We start from the raw sequence: 27,939 nt of genomic DNA on the forward strand, positions 1-27,939 counted from the left end.
GTAGCCACAGTTCGCGTAGTGGTGTCGGTTCGAGTGGCCTCCGTTCGTCCGATGGGATGCAGTTTTCCAGCGGTTTGGGAGGCGGTAGATCCAGTATGAGCGTGTCCTCTGTTGGGAGCAGTCGCGCGCCGAGTGTAAACAGAGGTGCCGGGAAATACTGCACCCGTATCTCTCAGTCTTCTTTCTCTATGGACGGGCCAGTCCGGATTACTTTTGGCGCCAACGAAAAGCATACCATGCAGAATCTGAATGATCGTTTGGCCACCTACCTGGAAAAGGTAAAGCAGAGTGATGGAGATGTGTCTGGAGATTAGGTGCGCTCCGCGATATTACGCACAGCCCAGATAATGTGCTTGGAGACCGAAAGTCAAGGCACGAACGACAAGGCAGAGTGATCAATCTTTTCAAAACACAACTTATACGATGATATAGAAAACTGCTATGAGAAAGTCATATTTAATATTTGTTATAAAGTTGTTGTTTTTTATAACCCCTTTCACAAATACTATCCACAATGTTCAATAAAATGTGATAACACAGTAGGCTACAGCTAATGGACCCCATACACATATATTTAAAACAACTTTTACTTAACTTTAAACTTTTTTTAAACGATGTATTCCACCATTAACTTTTCTAATTGTAAAATTGCTATTGAGAAGAAACAGTAACCTACCGTTTTCCTGTAAAGCTCAAAGGGGAAATCTTATTATTATTAAGACACACCTGTATTACTATTGTAAACACACGTTCCTACATAATGAGGACAATGACATAGCAGGATTTTATTATTTATTTTCAATTCCATTATGTTGGGGATTATTTTATGGGAGTGCGCTGATTCACATAACGTGATGGGATGCGCCCCAAATGGAACCCATAGGTGCTGTTTCGGGATACAGCCATGAACTGAACTGATTCCCTCCACTCCCTGTGTACACAGGTGCGCTCTCTAGAGACAGCCAATAGCAAGTTGGAGCTGCAGATCAAAGAGTTCTACGAGATGAGATCACCAACTCACAAGAAGGACTTCAGTGGGTTCCATGCCACCATCACAGACATCCGCAACAAGGTACTTCTGGGTAATGTAGTCAAAATGTAGCAACCTAGTGGCCATACACTGGTTGAATCAACATCGTTTCCATGTCATTTCAATTTAAATATGTTGAACCAACGTGGAATAGACGTTGATTTGCTGTCTGTGCCCATTGGGAAGGGAGGTGGGGATTGAATTGAGAAGGCGCCAACAGGTTTGTGAAAGATGAGTCACTAGAATTAATTAGATAAGTGATAGATTATAGGTATAATTCCTTTTGTCTATCTTGTTGACCGTCGAAAAATGGTGTCCTGTTGTTTATGAATGAACTGTAGACATGAACCAGATCTGTTGATCTAAACACATGATATCCTATACATAGTTGACTCTGTTGTTACATTCCATTGACTGTGACTGTCCTCCTGTTCCTAGATCCAAGCCAGGTCTGTGGAGAACTCTCAGATGATCCTGCGGGTGGATAATGCCAGACATGCAGCTGATGTCTTCAAGATGAAGTAGGTGCACTTCCTCTCTGTACTGTACACAGCCTCTCTGAGTGTACTGATTCTGTTTGTAACTCTTGGCCTATAGGTTTGAGATTGAGTAGATTGAATCCTCCCAGATCTACAGAAATGCTCATGGGGGTAGGCAGAGCTATGGATCAGTTTATGGTTGGGCAAGTTGTATCTTGGTTTGTTGTGAGAAGGAACTAATCAATCCCTCTTCTTTCCTCAAACCCTGTAGGTTAGAGACGGAGGTTAACATGCGTATGAAGATAGAAGGGGATGTGGCTCGTCTGAGAGGAGTCCTGGACAGCTTTACACTCACCAAAGCAGAACTGGAGATACAGATTGAGGGGCTGAATGAGGAGCTGGTCTACCTCAGGAAGAACAACGGGGAGGTCATTTCTCCTTACACACTCAAGTCGTAACGCTTGTGCTGTTGGCTGAAGTCTCAATGTGCCAGGACAGCCACATGGGGTTTTTCATTTGGACACAATGGCTTCCCCTGTAGTTTTTGCACAATCAATTTATTTATCAATTCTCAGTGAGTTTGAAACCTTTCCATGTTTGGCCACAAGGGGGCAAAACCCACACACAACAAATCTAGAGCAACTTCACTGTTATTAGTCCCCAAATATTGAGTAACTGATTGTTTTCAGGTGCTTTTGCCCTTCCATCTGTATAAGGAATCTACAAATCCCAGGTATTATAGCACAATTTGTTCCCCTTTTCCTGTTGTTAGGAGATGCAGTTGATGCGGCCGCATCGTGGTGCTGTGAATGTGGAGATGGACTGTGCTTCCTCAGTGGACATGAGCAAGGTGCTGGAAGAGATGAGGACCCAGTATGAGGGCATGATAACGAAGAACCAGAGAGATGCTGCCAAGTGGTTTGAGAGCAAGGTGAGACAACCTCTGAAAATAGTACAGGGGGACTCCAAAGATGTGGGCATGGGTCCCTGAATGTGTTTTGTGAGAGGCACAATTGACATGTATTTTGTGAAGTGGTACTATACTTTTGACTAATACGGTGTGTGTGTGTGTGTCAGGTGGAAGTGCTTCAGAACCAGATCACCACCAGCACCACAGAGGTGAAGACCTCTCAGTCTCAGGTGACCGACCTAAAGAGGACCTTCCAGAGCCTGGAGATTGAACTGCATGGCCTGCTCACTCAGGTATGATGTAAAACCATCTTAGTGAATCAGCATCCCTAAACATATAGCGTTTCTCTTTACCCTACCTCTGTTCCTAAAATATGGAATTCCTTTAGGTCTTAAAAGAACAGTACATTCCAAAATCAAAGTTTGTTAGATGTTTTCAGACCTCCACAGTGGTCTAATGTGAAGGTGTTCTAACACCTTTATGCACACCAATCTAACTATCTCTACCATTCTTCATCTCCCTCTTTATACATTTCTACTACCCTCTCCTTCATTCCTTCATCTTCATCCCTTACAAACATAAACACATTCCTAGAAGGGGTACGTTGATATAAACGGCCGCCACGGCTCCCAGCTGAGCCATCTGCAGGTTTGTATCAACAGCATGGAGGAGGAGCTGCAGCAGCTCAACGTCAGCATCCAGCAGCAGGCCTCTGAGTACCAGATCCTCCTGGACATCAAGATGAGGCTGGAGATGGAGATCGCTGAGTACAGGAGGATGCTGGATGGAGAGGGACTCAGGTGAGAGGGGATAATGGAGGGGCAGGAAAGAAGGAGGGGGATAGCGAGATAGGGGAATGGAAAGAGCGGAGAGTAGAGGGAGGATGGAGATTGAGCAAGTTGGAGTAATTGGGGGTTGGAGAAGAGGGGAGGGAGGGAGGAGGGGATGTGGGATGAGAGTGGAGGGAGGGAAGATTAAGGGAGAAAGGAAAGACAGAAGTAGAGAGAGGGAGAGGTTAGTGGAAGAGAGAGTGTGGACCATAAATATGTGGTACCACAGTATCTACGGTCATTTATACTGGTGTTAGGTAAATAGACAGTTGGTTGGTATGGTGTACTCCAGTACCCACAAGGCTTTTTGTAAGCTGTCCCATCTCCTTATCAATGCTGGTACACTACAGTGGGTTCAGTGAATGACAGCTCTTTATTAGCACCTCATTGCAAACAAGTAGATCAAAATGTGTGTTGGTGAGTTTAGCTGACCGTAAGTGTTCTTCGCCTGTGTCTACCAGTAGGCATGTGGAGACCAGACAGGAGGTCAGGAAAGTGATCGTGGTCGAGAAGGTCCAAGAAGTACAACAAGTCCAGAAAGTGGTGGAAGGTGAGCAAGCAGGAGAATAATTAACAAAACAAATGAATCAATGAAAGTTTAAAGTGTTGTTACCCATAATACACACAATTCATTCATTCATTATTTTTCGGTTTTGCCACAGCGTATTACCCCCACATAAAGAAGTGTGTGAGGGTGATTGAGGAGGTGGTGTCCACCGTAGTTGATGAGAAGGTCCAGGAAATTAACGAACTGAGAGGTCGAGATAGTTCCAGAATCTGGTGAAGAGGTAACACTCCTGCCTCTGGACCACAAATACCCCTGATGATGGGGGGATCAAACCATATATATATGTATGTCATGGTCACATACTGTAATATGTAATATGTCACTTTTGACAGGATTGCATCAGCTGAATGATAACTAATGTAATTTACTCGTGTTACCTTATAACTCTTATGTGGCTCTATCATGTGGACAATTTAATATTATTTCTAGAATGTTTTTTTGCCGTTCCATTTGCTGCCACCAGGTGGCATGTCTCTCATTTAAACATCTTTGGGTAGCCCAATTAAAAGTTAAAATGATCTAATTTGAGTAAATTGGAAACAGATTGATACAGTTACATAAGTGACATCAGGGAAAATACAATTTGCTTCATCAGCTATTATAAAGGTGTTTTAGCTCCATTGTATACTCCCAGGACCACAAGCCATGAATGTTCTCTGTACTCTATGACAGGTTTAAAGTTCATGTTCTGTAGACCTATGACACTGACGCTACGTGATACATTTGGCTGTGGATTAAATCTAGATGTCAACGCAATTCAGGACACTGATATCATAATTGAGGGCGCGTTGTTGTCCTCTAAAAATCTGAAAATAAACAACTTTACAGCAGTGTCAGTCGGTGCTGTTTAAGATGAGGGAGGAAGACCATTTTTTTGATGAGCATGGCCTTATTTCTATTATAGCATATTGGAGGACTGTCTTTCATATTCCATTCCCCCAGTTCAGTGTTACAATGACCGGTTTAGGCTTCTACATGATGCTCACATTTTCCTTATACCCATCATGAGGTAGCTAGCTACAAGATAGTATATGAATTTAAGTTTACAACATAGGTGCAAACAGGTCGAGTGAAAACCTTTGAGGTGACAGACAGTGACACATTCAATACCACCTTTCACACTCTTGCATCTAGCTGATCTAGAGTGTAATCATTAGTCCAACAGTTGCAAACGACAGTTTCGGTTTTTCAACAGAATCGACAGAATGAATACACCGCTGATCACACGTACAGTTCACTTTCATAGCCACATTGCATTCCTTTTCACATCTACGTGCTTTCTTCCTTTCAACCTTGTTTGTTGACTTAAATGCACAACACATCAGCTGTCTGCAACCAGGCAAAAATAAAACATTCCAAACCACATCATTACCGCTGAACACTACACACAGCCTACATCGTTGTCACCATATTAGCTAAAGTAACATCATAGCTAATATAACTAATGCGCTAGTAATCCCGCAACAATTATGCAGTACAGGCAGTAAGCAGTTTAGCAGTTACACCAGCGGGCCCCGGTGGCAATAAATTAATAAAACCAAAAGGTTACCTTAATTTGGAAGAGTTCCAGTGTTGGATAGCCATAGCCAGCTTTCTAGCATAGCACCTCTGTTTGTTTGAGCAAGGTTTTCTAGTAGGCTAAACTAGCTAGCTGCATTTTCTAGCTAAGTACATGCAAGTGAAATTTTTAAATAAAAAATAGAACGAAATATAGTTAGCTCTCTCAGTTAAAAACTGTTTAACTATGGTCTGTCTCTCTCTTTGAGTCAACTACTCACCACATGTTATGCACTGCAGTGCTAGATACAGTTGAAGTCGGAAGTTTACACACACTTAGGTTGGAGTCATTAAAACTAATTGTTCAACCACTCCACAAATTTCTTGTTAACAAACTATAGTTTTGGTAAGTCGGTTAGGACCTCTACTTTTTGCATGACACAAGTAATTTTTTCAACAATTGTTTACAGACAGATTATTTAACTTTTAACTTACTCACTGTATCACAATTCCAGTGGGTCGGAATATTACATACACTAAGTTGACTGTGCCTTTAAACAGCTTGGAAAATTCCAGAAAATTATGTCATGGCTTTAGAAGCTCCTGACAGGTTAATTGACATCATTTGAGTCAATTGTATTTCAAGGCCTACCTTCAAACTCACTGCCTCTTTTGCTTGACATCATGGGAAAATCAAAAGAAATCAGCCAAGACCTCAGAAAAAACATTGTAAACCTCCACAAGTCTGGTTCATCCTTGGGAGCAATTTCCAAACGCCTGAAGGTACCACGTTCATCTGTACAAACAATAGCATGCAAGTATAAACACCATGGGACCATGCAGCCGTCAAACCACTCAGGAAGGAGACGCGTTCTGTCTCCTAGAGATGAACGTACTTTGGTGCGAAAAGTGCAAATCAATCCCAGAACAACAGCAAAGGACCTTGTGGAGATGCTGGAGGAAACAGGTACAAAAGTATCTATATCCACAGTAAAACGAGTCCTAGATCGACATAACCTGAAAGGCCGCTCAGCAAGGAAGATGCCACTGCTCCAAAACCGCCATAAAAAAATCCAGACTACGGTTTGCAACTGCACATGGGGACAAAGATCGTACATTTTCGAGAAATGTCCTCTGGTCTTCTTGTCTGTCCTCTGGTCTGAACAAAAATAGATTTGTTTGGCTATAATGAATATTGTTATGTTTGGAGATAAACAGGGAGGCTTGCAAGCTGAAGAACACCATCCCAACCGTGAAGCACGGGGATGGCAGCATCATGTTGTGGGGGTGCTTTGCTGCAGGAGGGACTGGTGCAAAAAAATACAGTTTTATATCTTTATGTTTGAAGCCTGAAATGTGGCAAAAGGTCGCAAAGTTCAAGGGGGCCGAATACTTTCGCAAGGCACTGTATTACATTTAAGAGCAGTTGGAGGCCACGGAAGGAGAGTTGTATGGCATTGATGCTCATCTGGAGGTTAGTTAACACAGTGTCCAAAAAAGGGCCAGAGGTATACAGAATGGTGTTGTCTGCGTAGAGACGAGAGCGACATCATTGATGTATACAGAGAAGAGAGTCGGCCCGAGAATTGAACCCTGTGGCACTCCCATAGAGACTGCCAGAGGCCCGGACAACAGGCCCTCCGATTTGACACACTGATCTCTATTAGTTGGTAGTTGGAAGTAGTTGGTGAACCAGGCGAGACAATCATTTGAGAAACCAAGGCTGTTGAGTCTGCCAATAAGAATGTTGTGATTGACAGAGTCGAAAGCCTTGGTCAGGTCGATGAATACGGCTGCACAGTAATGTCTCTTATTGATGGCGGTTATCATATCGTTTAGGACCTTGAGCGTGGCTGAGGTGCACCCATGACCAGCTCTTAAACCAGATTGCATAGCGGAGAAGGTATGGTGGGATTCGAAAATGGTTGTTAATCTGTTAACTTGGCTTTCAAAGACCTTAGAAAGGCAGGGTAGAATAGATAACCTGTAACAGTTTGGGTCTAGAGTGTCTCCCCCTTTGAAGAGAGGGATGACCGCGGCAGCTTTCCAATCTATGGGAATCTCAGACGATACGAAAGAGAGATTGAACAGGCTAGTAATAGGGGTTGCAACAATTTCAGCAGATAATTTTAGAATGAGAGGTTCCAGATTGTCTTGCCCGGCTGATTTGTAGGGGTCCAGATTTTGCAGCTCTTTCAGAACATCAGCTATCTGGATTTGGGTGAAGGAGAAGTGGGGAAGGTTTGGGCGAGTTGCTGTGGGGTACACAGGGCTGTTGACTGGAGTAGGGGTAGCCAGGTGGAAAGCATGGCCAGCCGTAGAAAGATGCTTATTGAAATTCTCAATTATTGTGGATTTATCGATGGTAAGTGTTTCCTAGCCTCAGTGCAGTGGGCAGCTGGGAGGAAGTGCTCTTATTCTCCATAGACCTTACAGTGTCCCAGAACTTTTTTGAGTTTGTGCTACAGGATGCAAATTTCTGCTTGAAAAAGCTAGCCTTAGGAAAGCTAACTGCCTGTGTATATTTGTTCCTAACTTCCCTGAAAAGTTGCATATCATGGGGGCTGTTCGATGCTAATGCAAAACACCACAGGATGTTTTTGTGCTGGTCAAGGGCAGTCAGGTCTGGAGAGAACCAAGGACTATAATCTGTTCCTGGTTCATTTTTTTTGAATGGGGCATGCTTTTTTAAGATGGTGAGGAAGGCACTTTTAAAGAATAACCAGGCATCCTCTACTGCCAGGATGAGATCAATATCCTTCGCAGCAAAGAAAATAGCCATGCCGAAATCCCCCCATCCCCCTTCTAATTTCCTTAATTTTGTGGCTGGCAAGGGAAGCACAACACAAGTTTCCCCGGACACATTAAGCCTTGTCCTAGACTAGAAAGAATACTTCATGTAGATTCTGTGTCCGGGAAACCAACCCATATCCTAAATGGAAACCCGCCCATTGTCCTAAATGAAATCAAGAAATGTCCGTAGACATACATACTGCAAACATGTTTATTATAACACTTGGATTAAAAGCAAAACTCATGACATAATCCAATTAAAATATACAATCTACTTCAAATAGGAATGGATTCCTGAGTAACTGAAGATGTACCACAGGCCTCATCTCTACTCTGCACTCCGCCGTCCAAAGTCTACCCATCCTTGGTAGTCCCGGTCCGGACACTGGTTCATCATCTCTGCGAACAATACAAACCTACATGAACCAAACAGAAAAGTTAATTGGGGATTTAAAGTGCTCAAGCGAACAACGATGCACTTCAAATGTGCCACAGTAGATGTTGGCATCTCTCTTTCTCTCTCACACATGCACTTGACTCGACACCACCACTTACCTGAGATGGCCTGCATGATTTGCTTGGACATGAACTCGCGCTGGTCCTCCGACAGGTGCGACATCCTCTCCATCCGTGCCATGCTCGTTTGAGGGTGTTGCTCCCGCTTAGCGAAGTTCTCCGCAGCATTTCTCACTGCCTCCCTCCTGGCCAGTAGCTGTGGCAGTATCCCACCCTGTTTGGTGTTGCCATCCGACTTGGATACGGGTGCTGTCAAACCAACCCCTACTAGCGCTGCCATGAGGACGCACACCAACAATCCACTCATTGCCATGCCTGGACGCAGAAGAAGAGTTTTCTTACTATATAGCTTTAGATTATTAGAAGTAGGGAATGCAAAAAGCAATTTTTTGTGTGAAAATGACAGTGGCAATTACCTTAAAAGAGAGGTGATCGTACGCAACAGTCTGTACTAAACGAAGTCAGCAAATGCGAATGATATTGCCAGTTGTCCATGTCAGGTCTTTTATAGACAAAGGTCTATGTATAATATGGTAAAAGAGCAATATCTGATAACAATGTCCAAGATGGAACCCTTGATTGATTGAAAAAGACGATGGAAACTCCATGCGTAATGGATGCTCGGTGCCAGAATGGGGCGCATCAATATTCTAATCGTTCACCTGGAAATGAGAGACAATAAATTATAACTCAGACATTCAATAGTGGTTGTTGTTACAAAAGTCTACAACCCTGTCATAACACCTGTATCCAAGGCCAAGGACCACTAACTTCCACTTGCATTGACATGCAATAAAACCCATAGATCAACCATTAGAAAGGCCATAGAAAAAGTTGCGCATTAAAAGTGGTGCATTACTTAGAAACGCATTTGAAACACAAAGGCACCATATCATTACTGTTGTTCTTAATATAGACCTAGTTATACAACTATTATGACAGCGATATCGTTATGGCGTAACCTAAACGACGGATGAGGAAGGGTTTTAAGTGGACAGTGTGTGATGACGTACATCCAACACTCTTATCTGGATTAAAGAGGGCATCATTGACTGGAACCAACATTAGAGTTGTTTACCTATAGATTTTCTAAATAGTCAAGGAAATATCTTCTGTGTATAGGATAGTCTTTAAAAGCAATAAAAACATTTTAATTCAATTCGTACGGATATGATATCCATTTAGAATGTTGCAAATGAAGCTTGTTAATACAGTGCCTTGCGAAAGTATTCAGCCCCCTTGAACTTTGCGACCTTTTGCCACATTTCAGGCTTCAAACATAAAGATATAAAACTGTATTTTTTTGTGAAGAATCAACAACAAGTGGGACACAATCATGAAGTGGAACGACATTTATTGGATATTTCAAACTTTTTTAGCAAATCAAAAACGGAAAAATTGGGCGTGCAAAATTATTCAGCCCCCTTAAGTTAATACTTTGTAGCGCCACCTTTTGCTGCGATTACAGCTGTAAGTTGCTTGGGGTATGTCTCTATCAGTTTTGCACATCGAGAGACTGACATTTTTTCCCATTCCTCCTTGCAAAACAGCTCGAGCTCAGTGAGGTTGGATTGAGAGCATTTGTGAACAGCAGTTTTCAGTTCTTTCCACAGATTCTCGATTGGATTCAGGTCTGGACTTTGACTTGGCCATTCTAACACCTGGATATGTTTATTTTTGAACCATTCCATTGTAGATTTTGCTTTATGTTTTGGATCATTGTCTTGTTGGAAGACAAATCTCCGTCCCAGTCTCAGGTCTTTTGCAGACTCCATCAGGTTTTCTTCCAGAATGGTCCTGTATTTGGCTCCATCCATCTTCCCATCAATTTTAACCATCTTCCCTGTCCCTGCTGAAGAAAAGCAGGCCCAAACCATGATGCTGCCACCACCATGTTTGACAGTGGGGATGGTGTGTTCAGCTGTGTTGCTTTTACGCCAAACATAACGTTTTGCATTGTTGCCAAAAAGTTCAATTTTGGTTTCATCTGACCAGAGCACCTTCTTCCACATGTTTGGTGTGTCTCCCAGGTGGCTTGTGGCAAACTTTAAATGACACTTTTTATGGATATCTTTAAGAAATGGCTTTCTTCTTGCCACTCTTCCATAAAGGCCAGATTTGTGCAATATACGACTGATTGTTGTCCTATGGACAGAGTCTCCCACCTCAGCTGTAGATCTCTGCAGTTCATCCAGAGTGATCATGGGCCTCTTGGCTGCATCTCTGATCAGTCTTCTCCTTGTATGAGCTGAAAGTTTAGAGGGACGGCCAGGTCTTGGTAGATTTGCAGTGGTCTGATACTCCTTCCATTTCAATATTGTCGCTTGCACAGTGCTCCTTGGGATGTTTAAAGCTTGGGAAATCTTTTTGTATCCAAATCCGGCTTTAAACTTCTTCACAACAGTATCTCGGACCTGCCTGGTGTGTTCCTTGTTCTTCATGATGCTCTCTGCGCTTTTGACGGACCCCTGAGACTATCACAGTGCAGGTGCATTTATACGGAGACTTGATTACACACAGGTGGATTGTATTTATCATCATTAGTCATTTAGGTCAACATTGGATCATTCAGAGATCCTCACTGAACTTCTGGAGAGAGTTTGCTGCACTGAAAGTAAAGGGGCTGAATAATTTTGCACGGCCAATTTTTCAGTTTTTGATTTGTTAAAAAAGTTTGAAATATCCAATAAATGTCGTTCCACTTCATGATTGTGTCCCACTTGTTGTTGATTCTTCACAAAAAAATACAGTTTTATATCTTTATGTTTGAAGCCTGAAATGTGGCAAAAGGTCGCAAAGTTCAAGGGGGCCGAATATTTTCGCAAGGCGCTGTATATATATATTTTTTTAAACACTGGAATTGTTGTCAGGATACCACAGCCAAAGTGATATGCTGTTATGGAAATAGGAAACAAGATATAATGGTTTAACATGGACCTGATGTCTCTTTACATTGTGCACTTCACAAGAATGTAAAGTATCAACTAATGTATGTAGAAAAACTGGAAGCCAGTCTGTCAGTTTATGGCACTCCAAAGGATGATAAGAATGTATAGGAGGCTCTTTCTTATGAAGACTGGAGGTGTGTGTGTGGTAACTGGGGTAATTAAGGTATGTTTGAGATGTTGTTCATTCAGTTTTGAGATGTGGGTGTGGAAGAGAGTGTTATGGAGAAACTGATCATTAAAGGGAAATGAAAAGGATAATTACATTTAAAAAAGCACAAAGATTGTTGATGAACCTAGATTAGAAATAAACTGATTTTGTTAGGGTCCTTCCACCTCCAGCCCTCTAAATGGTGCTGTGTTCCTCTTTTTTACTGCTGTAACTTCCAGTAAAGGAGGTATACCACTCCCCTCCAAACTTTCTTTATCATAATATCACACACACAGGCTTTCCAGCTTACATTTGGAAGGAATTGAACGTAGGCCAAAGACAGAGGACTCACCCTTTCGCTTTTGTTACCGTCTTACGCTAATCGAGGCACAACATAAATAGCTCTACCTGTGATAATAGAACCAAAGAAAACAGTAGAAATAGCAGAAGGCCTGCCAAGTGATTAGGCACGCGATGGTGTCTTGGTTTCCCAGACATTACTTGGATATACCTTTTGACACACGGTGCCAAAGAATAATCAAGTCAAACACTCCCTTTTAACCTTTAGGGTCACCAGAGAATACATAGAGGCCATGAAGTTGTGTTTGTTTAATATACAGTTTATTGGCTGAATGAGGGGGCTTTGGGGTTTCAATAGGTGGTGGTTTGAGGATAGTGACAGTGAAGTCTTGATGGGGATGAGCTTACCTAGCGAGGCGTGAGGATCATTCACCACGTCGTCTTGTGGGTTCACCGTGTATGAACGATTTGACCTTTTGAGAGGTAAAAAATTTCAAATGTCAGTATTCACACCCCTTGACTTTTTACACATTTTGCGTCACATCCTGGATTTAAAATTGCTACAATTAAAATGTTGTGTCACTGGCCTACACAAAATACCCCATAATGTGAAAGTGGAATTATGTTTTTATTATTTCATTAAAAGTGAAAAGCTGAAATGTCTTGAGTCAATAGGTATTCAGGTCCTTTGTTATGTCAAGCCTAAATAAGTCCAGGAGTAAATAATTGCTTAACAAGTCACATAATAAGTTGCATGGACTCACCCTGTATACAATAATAGGCTTCAATATCATTTTTGAATGACTACCTCATCTCTGTACCAGACACATACAATTATCTGTAAGGTCCCTCTGTCAAGCAGTGAATTTCAAACACAGATTCAGCCACGGAGACCAGGGAGTTTTCCAATGCCTCGCATAGAGGGGCACCTATTGGTAGATGGGTAAATTTAAAAAAAAAAGCAGACATTGAGTGTCCCTTTGAGCATGGTGAAGCTATTAATTATACTTTGGATGGTGTATCAATACACCCAGACACTACAAAGATACAGACATCCTTTCTAACTCAGTTGCCAGGAGAGGAAGGAATCTATGCAGGGATTTAACCATGAGGCCAGTGGTGACTTAAAAACAGTTACAGAGCTTAATTGTAGCAATAGCAGAAAAGTGAGGATGGATCAACAACATTGTAGTTACTTCACAACATTATCCTAAATGACAGAGTGAAAAGAAGGAACCCTGTACATAATAAAAGTATTCCAAAACATGCATCCTGTTTGCAATAAGGCACTAACATAAAACTGCAAAAAATGTGTCAAAGAAATTGTCCTAAAAACAAAGCATTATGTTTGGGGCAAGTCCAACACATGACTGATTACCACTCTTCATATTTTAAAACATGGTGGTGGCTGCATCATGTTATGGGTATGCTTGTTATGACATGTTTTAGGATAAAAAGAAACTGAATAGAGCTAAGCACAGGCAAAATCCTAGAGTAAAAGCTTGTTCTGTCTGCTTTCCAACAGACACTGGGAAACAAATTCGCCTTACAGCAGGACAATAACCTAACACGGAACCAAACCGGCTGGCTGCGCGCGTGCGCCATCGTGCATAAATGTATTTAATCCACACATAAAATGGTCAACTGAATCGTTTCTAGTCATCTCTTCTCCTTCCAGACTTTTTCTTCTCTTGAATTTATATTGCAATTGGCAACTTTCATAAATTTGGTGCATTACCGCCACTGATCTTGTTCGTTTTACAGTCACCCACGTGGGTATAACCAATGAGGAGATGGCACGTGGGTACTTGCCTCTATAAACCAAGGAGGAGATGGGAGAGGCAGGACTTGCAACGCGATCTGCGTCACAAATAGAACTGACTTCTATTTTAGCCCTTGGCAACACAAATGCTTGTTGGCGCGCGCATGCAGTGTGGGTGCAATAATTGAATAATATATATTTCTCAATGTATTTTTGCAATGCTCATGCACGCGATGCGAGAGGTGTGGTCAGCCTGTAAAACACAAAGCCAAATATATACTGGAGTTGCTTTCCAAGACGACATTGAATGTTCCTGAGTGGCCTAGTTACATTTTTTTTAAACTTAAATCGGCTTGAAAATCTATGGCAAGACTTGAAAATGGCTGTCTAGCACTGATCAGCAACCAACTTGACAGAGATTGAAGAATTTAAAAAAGAATAATGTGCAAATATTTTACAGCTCTTAGAGACTCTTAGACCCAGAAAGGCTCACAGCTGTAATCGTTGCCAAAGGTGATTCTAACATGTACTGACCCAGTGGTGTGAATACTTATGTAAATGAGATATTTCCGTATTTAATTTTCAATAAATGTGCAAATATTTCTAAAAACAAGTTTTCACTTTGTCATTATGGGTTATTGTGCATTTTTTAAATTCAATTTTGAATTCAGTCTGTGACACAAACACATGTGGAATAAGTGAAGGGGTGTGAATACTTTCTGAAGGCATATCTGTGTGTTATTTATCACTGATGATATTTGTTCAGGTGAAAAGGCCTTTGGGATATGTCTGTTCATGCTCTGACAAGATAGAACTCATTCATCATCATTACATGGAAGAGGCAGAGCTCAATTCAGTCTAACCTGCCTTGCAGTGCTTACACAGCAGCTCATTTTCCCCGAATTCAAATAAAATCAGAATGGTTTTCACAACTGTAACAATCTAACTACAGACTCCTCTAACAGGTTGATGCTTGATGGTTTTCAGAATTAGTGTGTGAGCTTGGACACATTTGATTAAACTAAGACAGTGTGTAAACATACTGTACAGGTTTGACTGAAAACCAGCCTCAGTATGTAGCAAAGTAAAGATCCAACTGGCCATCAGTAGACATAATTTGATTTGATCATGGAGATGTATTTGAAAAGTTTATTTCCAAAACGCTATATCCACAAATTGTTCAGTATTTTTTTTTCATCAGAAATGATTGCTTATGGTACCTTCGTGTGCTTTTAAAATATGAATGTTCTCAGATTGTTCATTCCTAAATTTGAGATGATAAAAATGTTTTTTTTGTTGCAAAATTTAAAAAAAAAAACATTGTTTAGCTTGAATGGAATGTTTGTATCCTGTATATTTGACAGTGATATCCCAGCTAGCAAATGTGTTTCCTTGGAAGTTGTGGGAATGTATGTTTTTGGTTTCCCATTGGTTCTGGGAACAAAGCCATACATTTCCTGACCATTAAAACTGACCCGTTTTTTTAAACAAAAGGGAACTATTCTCCTATTCTGGGAACATACATTTTTAAGTTGCAGGGAGGTTCTGAGAACGTTTTACTATGGTTCCCTGAATGTTTTTCTGAGAGGTTTTATTAATGTTCTGAGAACGGAAACTATTAGTTATTTGAAGGTAATGAAATAACGTTCTGAGAACATGTATGTTTCAATAAGACATTATCTGAGGACAGCGCCCCGCTTACAAAACCATGAAAAACATATTTCAACCAGGCAGGTGCTCCACGAAAGTCAGAAATAGCGATATAATAAATGCCTTACCTTTGATGATCTTATTCTGTTGGCACTCCAAAAGGTCCCAGATACATCACAAATGGTCATTTTGTTCAATAATGTCCTTCTTTATATCCATAAAAACTCAGTTTAGCTGGCGCGCTTCTGTCAATAATCCACCCAGTTTCCCTCCATCAAAATGCATACAAAATTAATCCCAAACGTTACTAATAAACTTTTTCAAACAAGTCAAACAACGTTTGTAATCAAACCTTAGGTACCCTAATAGGTAAATAAATTATACAATTTAAGACAGAGAATCGTTATTGTCTTTACTGGAGAAAAATACCAAAGAACGCGCTCTCTTCCATGCGCTTGGAAACACTACAGCCAAAATGGGAGCTACCTAGAAAAACAACCATTTCTGGCGAATTTTTCCAGAAACCAGCCTGAAACCCTTTCTAAGGACTGTTGACATCTAGTGGAAGCCCTAGGAACTGCAATCTGGGAGGATTTCGCCTTATAATAAAAGTGATAAAAGTGGCCATTGAAAACAGTGGTAGGCTGACATTTATTTATTTGGGGATGGTTTGTCCTCTGGGTTTCGCCTGCCATGTTATACTCACAGACATAATTTTAACAATTTTAGAAACTTTAGAGTGTTTTCTATCCAAATCTACCAATTATAGCCATATCCTAGCTTCTGGGCCTGAGTAACAGGCAGTTTACTTTGGGCACGCTTCTCATCTGGATGTGAAAATACTGCCCCTACTCAAGAGAGGTTAATTACAGTGCTAGTTCAGTTGTTTCCAACTCCAAGCAAAGATAGACATTTATTTACTTAGGCATTAATCGTGCAAACTGTCACACTGATCTGTTTCACCTGTCTTGTGCTTGTCTCCAAGCCCCTCCCATTTTCCCCATTAGCCCCCGTACATTTATACCTGTGTTTTCTGTTTGTCTGTTGCCATATTGTCTTGTCTCGTCAAGCTTACCAGCGTGTTTTTCCCATACACCTGTTCTCTCTGGTCCCTGTTTTCTAGTTCTTCCGGTTTTGACCATTTTGCCTGCCATGACCCTGCCTGTACCTTTGTGACACTGCCCTGGATTGCTGACCTCGGCCTGCCCTGAGACCGCCCTTCTGTACCTTACTGACTCTGCCCTGGATTGTCGACTTCTGCTTGCCCTTGACCTGTAATTTGCCTGCCCCCTGTTTTGTAAATAAACATCTGTGATTTGAACTGTCTGCATCTGGGTCTGACCCAGCAGACTCAGACCAGCTCTGCAACGCAGTCTCCTTCAAAGGAGCCACCATTGGGAGAAACAAGGATATACTTCCAGGTCTTATGGAAGGATTCCAGAACTTGGCGGAACGCCATGACCATGCCTTGAATGTTCTCTGCTGAGAGTGCCTGGAACCCGGAATCCCTGTTTGACAAGTTCCTTCACGGATTATCGGAGAAAGTTATACAAGCTCCCAGCCCGGGAGCTGCCTACAGATCTCGATTTGCTCATCGCCTTGACCATCAGGACTGATGGCCGTCTATGGGAATGTACAAGGGAGAGGAGGTCTGCTTCCGGTCCCACTTGCTCACCCAAGGATCCCAATCCCGGAAGTCCTCGGGGCCTAAGTTCCAGAGAGAATCCGAGGTTACCCAAGTTCCTCGGAGAGTCTCCTAAGTCTGCCATCCTCCGGGTTTCACCCCCAGTCTAACGGCCAGTTGGAGTGAGCCAATCAGGACCTGGAGACGACTCTTCGTTTCCTCGTCCCCGCCAACCCCACCACCTGAGCCAGCAACCGTGTGGGTGGAATACGCCCGCAACACCCTCCCCTGCTCAGCCACTAGTCTTTCACATTTCGAGTCTTAATTGGGTTATCAGCCCCCTGCTCTTCCCTGAGCAAGAGGTTAGCATACCCTCGGCCCAGATGTTTGTCCGCCTCTGTCACTATACCTGGAAGAGAGCCCGGTCTTCTCAAGACCACCTCCAGGTATTGATGACAGGCGGACCACCACCGGACCCCCGACTCCCCATTATTGTCTCGGGCAGAGGATATGGTTGTCCACTCGGGATCTGCCACTCCGGGTGGAGTCCTGCAAACGTTCACCACATTTTATAGGCCCTTGCCCCATCTCTAAGATTCTTAGCCCCTCTGCTGTTCTACTGTTGTCTCGTAAAGACTACCAGCGTGTTTTTCCTGTACTCCTGTTCTCTCTAGTCCCTGTTTTGACCATTCTGCCTGCCTTTACCCTGAGTCTGCCTGTTGGTCTGTACCTTACTGACTCTGCCCTGGATTACTGACCTCTGCCTGCCCTTGACCTGTCGTTTGCCTGCCCCCTGCTTTGTAAATAAACATTTGTGATTCAAACTGACTGCATCTGGGTCTTATCCTGAGTCCTGATACAAACATGTATTTGTTATTGTGGTATGGCATCTGTGAGATTCAAACCTATGATCTTCTGATGTATCCATGGAATTAGTCCACTGCGCCACCAGGATGGAGCTAGCATGCCATGTTTTTTTTACTCATACATAGCTGTTCATTTTAGTTTATTCAAACGGATCCTATTTCAAAGGAAACAAGCACTCATTAACATCAGGTGTGGCCAATTAGTGGGCAGGCCAACACACTTTAACACACTTAACAGGATAGAGGATGAGAAAGTTTTGTTGATGCTAAGAACGGAATATATGTTTTTAAATAACATTCTTAGAACGTTCTTAGAGCGTTACTCATGTTTTCTTGTAGATTTTATGGAAAGTTTTCTTAATGTTCTGAGAACATGACTTTAAATAGAACCACAAGGAAACCTGCAGAAAACGTTATGCTGAAGAATTGAAGTTGTTTCCTAACGTTCTCTGAACAGTCTGCAAACATGACTTTAAATAGAACCACAAGGAAACCTTCAGAAAATGTTACGCTGAAGTACTGAAAGTCCAACAGAAGAACGTTGTTTCTTAACGTTCTCTGAACAATCTGAGAACATAACTTTAAATAGAACCACGAGGAAACCTGTAGGAAATGTTATGGCAGCGTTCCCAAACTACGGGTTGCCTGATAAAAAAAATGAAGAGAGAAACTCTAAAATAAATAAAAAAGATTGCGCTTGGTTCATAGAACCGGGATTACGTCAATAAACTCTTGTACAGTAGCCGCAAGTGTGAAATGTGACTATCTTTTGAATGGTTTAAGCTCCAAAATATTATGACCCCCATCACCGAAAGACAAGACTCTCAGGAACACATACATGGTTTTATGTTTCCCTCTGTCGTGTCTTTGGCTATGCCGGATTAAGTGATATGACATGCTATTCTATAAAATAATGTATCTCTAATTAATATTACCTGATTAAGCTAATCAGGTAAATAATTAACTAGAAAGTCGGGGGACCACAAAATAATGTTTATAGAGCTGTTATCTTCTGAATAAACTCTTAAAGACCTAGTAATCTTTTACCTCAATAGCAGTCAATATTTAATAGGCACTTTATTTAGTCTCATCTGAAAGTTGCAAATTCTTGGTTATCTTCACGAACCCTGGCTAACAAGTTGAATCAGCAATACAAAATTTGGTTTAATTATTAATTTACTAAATACCTAAATAATCACACAGAATTACATATACACAGAATGTATCATACATTGATTACAAATTATGTCAGAGAGGAAAATGTCCCTAGTGGACAAAACAGATACGACGGCTGGTTACACAAAAAGAGGGGGTTAGGTTTGAGTGAAAGAGCGGGAAGACTGAGTAACAAAGGGAGTAGCTATGCTATCGTTAATACAGAATCTTATGCATTGTAAATAACCACCCATTTGAAAAAGGAAAATGCAATAAATATTTACTCTGAGCTGCACTTCGATCGGTTGGTCGTAGATGGGAGGCCGGGTTGTCCAGCATGGATCTCTGGTCCTCTGAAGACTGTCTAGTGGTGAACTGGGGCGTGGTAGAATGGATACTCTGTCCGTCCTTTCCAAACCCACGTTTACAGCAACTGCTGCTAACTCAACGGCTAGGAGGTATCCCTTCTGGAGTGAATAAAAGTTCAAAGTTCATACCAAGTTGCCATACTTTTAAGCTCATGCTATATTCTGGCTGGTATAGTCGAAATTCATCCTTTCGGTAGGTCGTCACCTTCACATTGAAATTCGATGCCAATTTCGTTAGGTTCTTGCTGACGTTGGCTTAGTTCTGTAGGTGGTCATCAATGATGATGTTCTTTTCTACACAGAAGATCATGAAAAATGATTGACTAATGATCTTCTAAACTTTCCAATACCTTTCTGATGTGTTCAGTCACTTCAAACCATACTTCCTTCAGATTGAAATACTGTCAAAAGTATTGTCAGATTTATTTATAATAGACTGTCATAGCCTCAATTAAAAAAGTAAACATTGACCGCTGATTACATCACCTTTTTTTTTTTACATGGTGGGGTCGCAAAACTTTTTCATATCAAAATGAGGTCATGGGCCAAACAAGTTTGGGAAGCCCTGCTTTATGAGAAGGTTGTATGCAAAATAGCCACAGGACAACCACACTCTCACCAAGCTCTAAGAAACGTGGTTCTCAGAACGCTATGTGCTAGATGGGATGTGGTTGTCTCACCTAGCTAGTTTGAAATGAATGCACTTTCTGTAAATCGCTCTGGATTAGACCATCTGTTATGACTAAAATGTAAAATGTAAACATTCTACATACAGATACTGACTATAGTGAATATTATTTTTGTAAAACATTTTTAAATATTGATGTCACAAATGTATAATTTGTACATTTCTTTCTATTTAAAAAAAAAAGCGTTACATTTGACTGTGAAAACTAACAGTAGTAACAAACACATCTGTCATTGAACAACCTCATTGGATAGTGAAAAAACACACCAATCTCGTTCACAATGTCTTTAAACAACAAAAGCTAATTGACCAACATTTCTGAAAATGGATATAGACCGTTTTGGAATGAAACTTACTCAGGCTGTTATGTGGCTGTTTTACATTTGTAACCTTGAACAAAACACACTATCCAAACCAACATCTGAAAGCAAGTACTGAGTAGGCAAAATGGAATGTGAGGAATTATGAGGTTTATTCATATTTCAAACAAGGATGTAGTTACTGAGCAGGACATCTTTGAAGTCAGAAAGAAAGCATGAGAAAATCATCAAAGTGGCATACTCAAAATAGTAAGAATACCTGCTACACATCTTTGACAATGATTGAACACACTATCCAAATCAACTAATCTGAGAGCAAGTATACTGAGTAGACAAAGTAACACAATTGAATTTGTTGAATTTATGAACAGTTCATAATGGTTATCTACATTTGAAAAAGATGACTGTTACTGACCATCTTTTCAAATGGATAGAATGACAGAAAACCATCAAATATAAGTGAAGGAGTGACTTGGTGCAACATTTTAGTTTGGTAAAATAATAACATAAAAATTACAATATTTAGCCTACAAAGATATATTAAAATATTGCCAATTTCAGTAAACAAACCAAAACGTAATTAAAAATGGATATCTGAAACCATGTCAGCTTTACAAAACACATCCCGTAATGTTCTCAAGCTGTCTGACTTGCCAGTCGATACCTGTCAAACCCACTGTCCTTCATAAACCGCAACCTTTACTGAACCATTAATTTCCCTAGAAGTACTTAGTGACTTTAGTGATGTCTCTTGTTACATAGTTGTTGCAAGCCCTATACCCACCCACTGAACAAAACAATTAGACATACCTTCATTCCAAGGAATAATGGTGACGCAGTCAATCATTCTTAATCCAACTGTATAAAAAGCTCGAGGACACGAAGGGGGTTATTTAACCTGACGCCTCCAACTCGGAAGAACGCACTTTAACCTCCCAGGACGCATCGCCAAACCATCTCTCGCTATGTCCATTGTAGCCAGTCGCAGTAGTAGCCGTAGATACCGCTCACTTAGCGGTGTCGGTTCGATTGGCTTTAGTTTGTCCGGTGGGATGCAGTTTTCTCGCGGTTTGGGAGGCGGTAGGTCCCGTATGAGCGTGTCCTCTGTTGGGAGCAGTCGCGCGCCGAGTGTATATGGAGGTGCCGGGGGATACGGCACCCGCATCTCTCAATCCACATGCTTTATGGATGGGCCAGGCCAGATCACTATCGGTGCCAACGAGAAGCATACCATGCAGAATCTGAACGATCGTTTGGCAACCTACCTGGAAAAGGTAAGGCAGAGTGATGGAGATGTGTCTGGAGATTAGGTGCGCTCCGCGATATTACGCACAACCCAGATTATGTGCGTGGAGATCGAAAGTCAAGGCACGAACGACAAGGCAGAGTGATCAATCTTTTCAGAACAAAACATATTTGATGATATAGAAAACTGCTATTAGAAAGTGATCTTTAATCTTTGATATATGGCTTTTTTTTTTTTAAATAACCCCTATCATCAATACTCTCCACAATGTTCAATTAAATGTGATAATACAGTAGGCTACAGTAAATTGACTCCATAAAAAAAAGTATTTAAAACAACTTTAACTTAACTTGAAACTTTAAAAAACGATTTATTCCATCATTAATGTTTCTAATTGTAAAATTGCTATTGAGAAGAAGCAGTTACCCATCGTTTGCCTGTAAAGCTCCAAGGAAAGTCTCATTATTAAAAAGACACACCTGTATTACTATCATAAACGCACGTTCCTAAATACATAATGAGGACCAGTGGTGGAAAAAATACCACATTGTCATAAGGATACCTTAATAGAAAATTACTCAAGTAAAAGTGAAAGTCATGCAGTGAAATACTACTTCAGTAAAAGTCCAAAAGTCTTTGGTTTTAGTATCAAAACATGTAATTGCTAAAATATACTTCAGTATCAAAAGTAAAAGTGTAAATCATTTCACATTCCTTATATTAAACAACCCAGAATGCACAATTATTTATTTACATTTTTTGTGCAGAAAGCCAGGGGCACTCATACATCATTTACAAACAAAGCATGTTGGTTTAGTGAGTTCGCCAGATCATAGGTACTTGGGATGACCAGGGATGTTCTCTTGATAAGAGTGTGAATTGGACCAACTTCCTTTCCTGCTAAGCATTCAAAGTGTAATGAGTACTTTTGGGTGTCAGGGAAAATCAATGGAGTAAAAGTACACTATATCCTTTAGGAATGTAGTAGAGTAAAAGTAACAGTTGTCAAAAACATGACTCGTAAAGTAAAGTAAAGTAAAGATACCCAAAAAACCTACTTAAGTAGTACTTTAAAGTATTTTTACTTAAGTGTTTTACACCACTGATGAGGACAATAACATAGCAGGATTTGAACATTTATTTAAAATTCCATTATGTTGGGGACTATCTAATGGGAGTGCGCATATTCACATAACGTGATGCGATGCGCCCCAAATGGCACCCTATTTCCTATGTAGTGCACAACAGGGCCCATAGGGCTCTGGTCAAATGTAGTGTTCTATATAGGGAATAGGGTGCCATTTCGGATAGACACATGAACTGAACTGATTCCCTCCACTCCCTGTTTACACAGGTGCACTCTCTAGAGGCAGCCAATAGCAAGTTGGAGTTGCAGATCAAAGAGTTCTACGAGATGAGATCACCGACTCACAAGAAGGACGTCAGTGGGTTCTATGGCACCATCACAGACATCCGCAACAAGGTGCTTCTGGGTAATGTAGTCTAATGTAGCAACCCACTGGGCTCACACTGGTTGAATCAACATTTCAATGTAATTATATTGAATCAACATCGAATAGACGTTGAATTGACGTCTGTGCCCAGTGGGAAGAGAGGTGGGGATAGGATTGAGAGGATGCCAACAAGTTTGTGAAAGAGTCACTAGAATGAATTACAGTGCATTTGGAAAGTATTCCGACCCCTTGACTATTTCCACATTTTGTTAAGTTACAGCATTGTCCCCCTCATCAATATACACACAATACCCCATAACAAAGCAAAAACAGGTTTTTAGAAACTTTAGCAAATGTATAATTTTTTGGGGGGAAATTTCACATTTACATAAGTATTCAGACCCTTTACTAAGTACTTTGTTGAAGCACCTTTGGCATCGATTACAGCCTTGAGTCTTCTTGGGTATGACGCTACAGCTTGGCATACCTGTATTTAGGGAGTTTCTCACATTCTTCGCTGCAGATCCTCTCAAGCTCTGTCAGATTTGATGGGGAGCGTTTCTGCACAGCTATTTTCAGGTCTCTCCAGAGATGTTCCATCGGGTTCAAGTCTAGGATCTGGCTGTGTCACTCAAGGACATTCAGAGACTTGTCCCAAAGCCACTCCTACATTGTCTTGGCTGTGTGCTTAGGGTTGTTGTCCAGTTGGAAGGGTAAACCTTTGCCCAGTCTGAGGTCCTAGGTGCTCTGGAGAGAGTTTTCGTCAAGGATCTCTCTGTACTTTGCTCCGTTCATCTTTGCCTCAGTCCTGGCTAGTCTCCCAGTCCCTGCCGTTGAAAAGCATACCACAGCTGCCACCACCATGCTTCACCGTAGGGATGGTGCCAGGTTTTCTCCAGACGTGACGCTTGGCATTCAGGCCAAAGAGTTCAATCTTGGTTTCATCAGACCAGAGAATCTTGTTTCTCATGGTCTGAGAGTCTTTAGGTGCCTTTTGGAAAACTCCAAGCTGGCTGTCATGTGGCTTTTACTAAGCAGTGGCTTCCGTCTGGCCACTCTTCCATAAAGGCCTGATTGGTGGAGTGCTGCAGAGATGGCTGTCCTTCTGGAAGGTTCTCCCATCTCCACAGAGGAACTCTGAAGCTCTGTCAGAGTGACCATCACCTCCCTGACCAAGGCCCTTCTCCCCAGATTTCTCAGTTTGGCCGGGCGGCCAGCTCTAGGAAGAATCTTGGTGGTTTCAAACTTCTTCCATTTAGGAATGATGGAAGCCACTGTGTTCTTGAGGACATTCAATTCTGCAGAAATGTTTTGGTACCGTTCCCCAGATTTTTGCCTCGACACAATCCTGTCTCAGCACTCTACGAACAATTCCTTCAACCTCATGGCTTGGTTTTCGCTTTGTCATTATAGGGTATTCTGTGTAGATTGCTGAGGATTTTGTTTTTTAAACCCATTTTAGAATTAGGCTGTAACATAACAAAATGTGGAAAAAGTCAAGTGGTCTCAATACTATCCAAAGGCATTGTAGATAAGTGATAGATTAGAAGTGTAATTCCCATTGCCTCTCAATGTTTATCTTGTTGATTGTCGAAAAACTGGGTTCTGTTGTAAATGAATGAACAGTAGACATGAACCAGATCTGTTGATCTAAACACATGATATCCTATACATAGTTGACTCTGTTATTACATCCCATTGACTGTGACTGTCCTCCTGTTCCTAGATCCAAGCCAGGTCTGTGGAGAACTCTCAGATGATCCTGCAGGTGGATAATGCCAGACTTGCAGCTGATGACTTCAAGATTAAGTAGGTGCACTTCCTGTTTGTACTGTACACAGCCTCTGTGAGTGTACTGATTCTGTTTGTAACTCTTGGCCTATAGGTTTGAGATTGAGTAGATTGAATCCTCCCAGATCTACAGAAATGCTCATGGGGGTAGGCAGAGCTATGGATCAGTTTATGGTTGGGCAAGTTGTATCTTGGTTTGTTGTGAGAAGGAACTAATCAATCCCTCTTCTTTCCTCAACCTCTGTAGGTTAGAGACGGAGGTTAACATGCGTATGAAGATAGAAGGGGATGTGGCTCGTCTGAGAGGAGTCCTGGACAGCTTTACACTCACCAGAGCAGAACTGGAGATACAGATTGAGGGGCTGAAGGAGGAGCTGGTCTACCTCAGGAAGAACCACGAGGAGGTCATTTCTCCTCACACACTCAAATCTTAACGCTTGTGCTGTTGGCTGAAGTGCCAATGTGCCAGGACAGCCACATGTGGTTTTTCAATTGGACACAATGGCTTCCCCTGTAGTTTTTGCACAATCAATTTATTTATCAATTCTCAGTGAGTTTGAAACCTTTCCATGTTTGGCCACAAGGGGGCAAAACCCACACACAACAAATCTAGAGCAACTTCACTGTTATTAGTCCCCAAATATTGAGTAACTGATTGTTTTCAGGTGCTTTTGCCCTTCCATCTGTATAAGGAATCTACAAATCCCAGGTATTATAGCACAATTTGTCCCCCTTTTCCTGTTGTTAGGAGATGCATTTGATGCGGACGCAGCATTGTGGTGCTGTGAATGTGGAGATGGACTGTGCTTCCTCAGTGGACATGAGCAAGGTGCTGGAGGAGATGAGGACCCAGTATGAGGGCATGATAACGAAGAACCAGAGAGATGCTGCCAAGTGGTTTGAAAGCAAGGTGAGACAACCTCTGAAAATAGGACAGGGGGACTCCATAGATGTGGGCCTGGGTCCCTAAATGTGTTTTGTGAGAGGCACAATTGACATGTATTTTGTGAAGTGGTACTACACTTTTGACTAATACGGTGTGTGTGTGTGTGTGTCAGGTGGAGGTGCTTCAGAACCAGATCACCACCAGCACCACAGAGGTGAAGACCTCTCAGTCTCAGGTGACCGACCTGAAGAGGACCTTCCAGAGCCTGGAGATTGAACTGCATGGCCTGCTCACTCAGGTATGATGTCAAACCATCTGAGTGAATCAACATCCCTAAACATATAGCATTTCTCTTTACCCTACCTCTGTTCCTAAAATATGGAATTCCTTTAGGTTTTAAAAGAACAGTACACTCCAAAATCAAAGTTTGTTAGATGTTTTCAGACCTCCACAGTGGTCTAATGTCAAGGTGTTCTAACACCTTTATGCACACCAATCTAACTATCTCTACCATTCTTCATCTCCCTCTTTATACATTTCTACTACCCTCTCCTTCTTTCCTTCTCCATTTTCTTCATCCCTTACAAACATAAACACATTCCTAGAAGGGGTACCTGGAGCAGAGCGTTGTTGATATAAACGGCCGCCACGGCTCCCAGCTGAGCCAGCTGCAGGTTTGTATCAACAGCATGGAGGAGGAGCTGCAGCAGCTCAACGTCAGCATCCAGCAGCAGGCCTCTGAGTACCAGATCCTCCTGGACATCAAGATGAGGCTGGAGATGGAGATCGCTGAGTACAGGAGGCTGCTGGATGGAGAGGGACTCAGGTGAGAGGGGATAATGGAGGGGCAGGAAAGAAGGAGGGAGAAGGGATGGGGGGATGACAGCTGTTTATTGGCACCTCATTGCAAACAGTGGTGGAAAACGTACTCAACTGTCACACTTGATAAAAAGTAAAGATACCTTAATAGAACATGACTCAAATAAAAGTAAGAGTCATCCAGTAAAATTCTAATTGAGTAACAGTCTAAAAGTATTTGGTTTAAAATATATTTAAGTATCAAAAATAAAAGTAGAAATCACTTTAAATTCCTTATATTAAGCAAACCAGATGGCACCATTTCTTGTTTTTTTTAATTTACGGAAAGCCGGCGCACACTTAAACACTCAGACATAACTAACAAACCAAGCATGTCGGTTTAGTGAGTCCGCCAGATCAGAGGCAGTAAGGATGACCAGGAATGTTTGGTTGATAAGTTTGTGAATTGTACTAAGTATGCAAAATGTAACAAGCACTTTTGGGTGTCGAGGAAAGGTACAATATTTTCTTAAGCAATGCAGTGAAGTAAAAGTAGTCAAATATGTAAATAACAAAGTACAGATACCCCCAAAAACAACTTAAGTTACACCACTGATTGCAAACTAGTAGATCAAGATGTGCATTGGTGAGTTTAGCTGACCGCAAGTGTTCTTCGCCTGTGTCTTCCAGTAGGCATGTGGAGACCAGACAGGAGGTCAGGAAGGTGATCGTGGTCGAGAAGGTCCAGGAAGTACAACATATCCAGGAAGTGGCGGAAGGTGAGCAAGCAGAGAATAATTAATCAAATGAATGAATCAATGAAAGAATCATGTGTTGTTCCCCATAATACACATAATGAATGAATGAATGAATTCCTGTTTGGTGGCTCTTTCCACAGAGTATAATCCACACATGCAGAAGAGGGTGAGGGTGATCGTGGAGGAGATGGTGGATGGGAAGGTGGTGTCCACCTCAGTAGATGAGAAGGTCCAGGATATGAACTAACTGAGAAGGCCAGATAGTTCCGGAATCTGGTGAAGCGTTAACGGACCACCCATACCCCAGGAACACCCATACCCCTGGACCACCCATACCCCTGGACCACACATACAACTGATGACGGGTGATCAAGCCCTGTCTATATATATATATATATATATATATATATATATATATATATATATATATATATATATGTATATAAATAATGTCGTGGTCGCATACTGTAATACTTCCCTTTTGACAGGATTGCATCAGCTGAATGATAACTAATGTCATTTACTCATGTTACCTTATAACTCTTATATGGCTC

General features: G+C 41.6%; 2 protein-coding genes across 2 annotated transcripts; one reads left to right on the forward strand and one right to left on the reverse strand.

Annotated features, from left to right (window-relative positions):
• Nucleotides 1–257: 257 nt before the first annotated feature.
• LOC139370414 (keratin, type I cytoskeletal 42-like) lies at nucleotides 258–27,698 on the forward strand. The gene is made up of 9 exons (XM_071109879.1): nucleotides 258–278; nucleotides 23,053–23,181; nucleotides 24,879–24,961; nucleotides 25,191–25,347; nucleotides 25,692–25,853; nucleotides 26,002–26,127; nucleotides 26,435–26,655; nucleotides 27,318–27,406; nucleotides 27,526–27,698. Exons 2-9 carry the CDS (start codon nucleotides 23,113–23,115, stop codon nucleotides 27,630–27,632), a joined length of 1,014 nt encoding a protein of 337 aa, XP_070965980.1. The 5' UTR covers nucleotides 258–278; nucleotides 23,053–23,112; the 3' UTR covers nucleotides 27,633–27,698.
• LOC139370415 (cholecystokinin-like) lies at nucleotides 8,436–8,936 on the reverse strand. Its single transcript, XM_071109881.1, has 2 exons — nucleotides 8,663–8,936; nucleotides 8,436–8,506 (listed from the first exon to the last, which is right to left on the reverse strand). Exons 1-2 carry the CDS (start codon nucleotides 8,934–8,936, stop codon nucleotides 8,436–8,438), a joined length of 345 nt encoding a protein of 114 aa, XP_070965982.1.
• Nucleotides 27,699–27,939: the final 241 nt, after the last annotated feature.

This window comes from Oncorhynchus clarkii, chromosome 17 (assembly GCF_045791955.1).
Source record: "Oncorhynchus clarkii lewisi isolate Uvic-CL-2024 chromosome 17, UVic_Ocla_1.0, whole genome shotgun sequence".
Classification (NCBI taxonomy): domain Eukaryota; kingdom Metazoa; phylum Chordata; class Actinopteri; order Salmoniformes; family Salmonidae; genus Oncorhynchus; species Oncorhynchus clarkii.

Excerpts from the sequence above, each read along its gene's own strand:
- LOC139370415 (XM_071109881.1), bottom strand. The coding sequence starts at position 8,936 with ATGGCAATGAGTGGATTGTTGGTGTGCGTCCTCATGGCAGCGCTAGTA. Across the intron at positions 8,507-8,662 it reads AATCATGCAGGCCATCTCAG|AGATGATGAACCAGTGTCCG; the intron begins GTAAGTGGTGGT and ends TATTGTTCGCAG.
- LOC139370414 (XM_071109879.1), top strand. The coding sequence starts at position 23,113 with ATGAGATCACCGACTCACAAGAAGGACGTCAGTGGGTTCTATGGCACC. Across the intron at positions 24,962-25,190 it reads GCTGATGACTTCAAGATTAA|GTTAGAGACGGAGGTTAACA; the intron begins GTAGGTGCACTT and ends CAACCTCTGTAG. Across the intron at positions 25,348-25,691 it reads TCAGGAAGAACCACGAGGAG|GAGATGCATTTGATGCGGAC; the intron begins GTCATTTCTCCT and ends TCCTGTTGTTAG.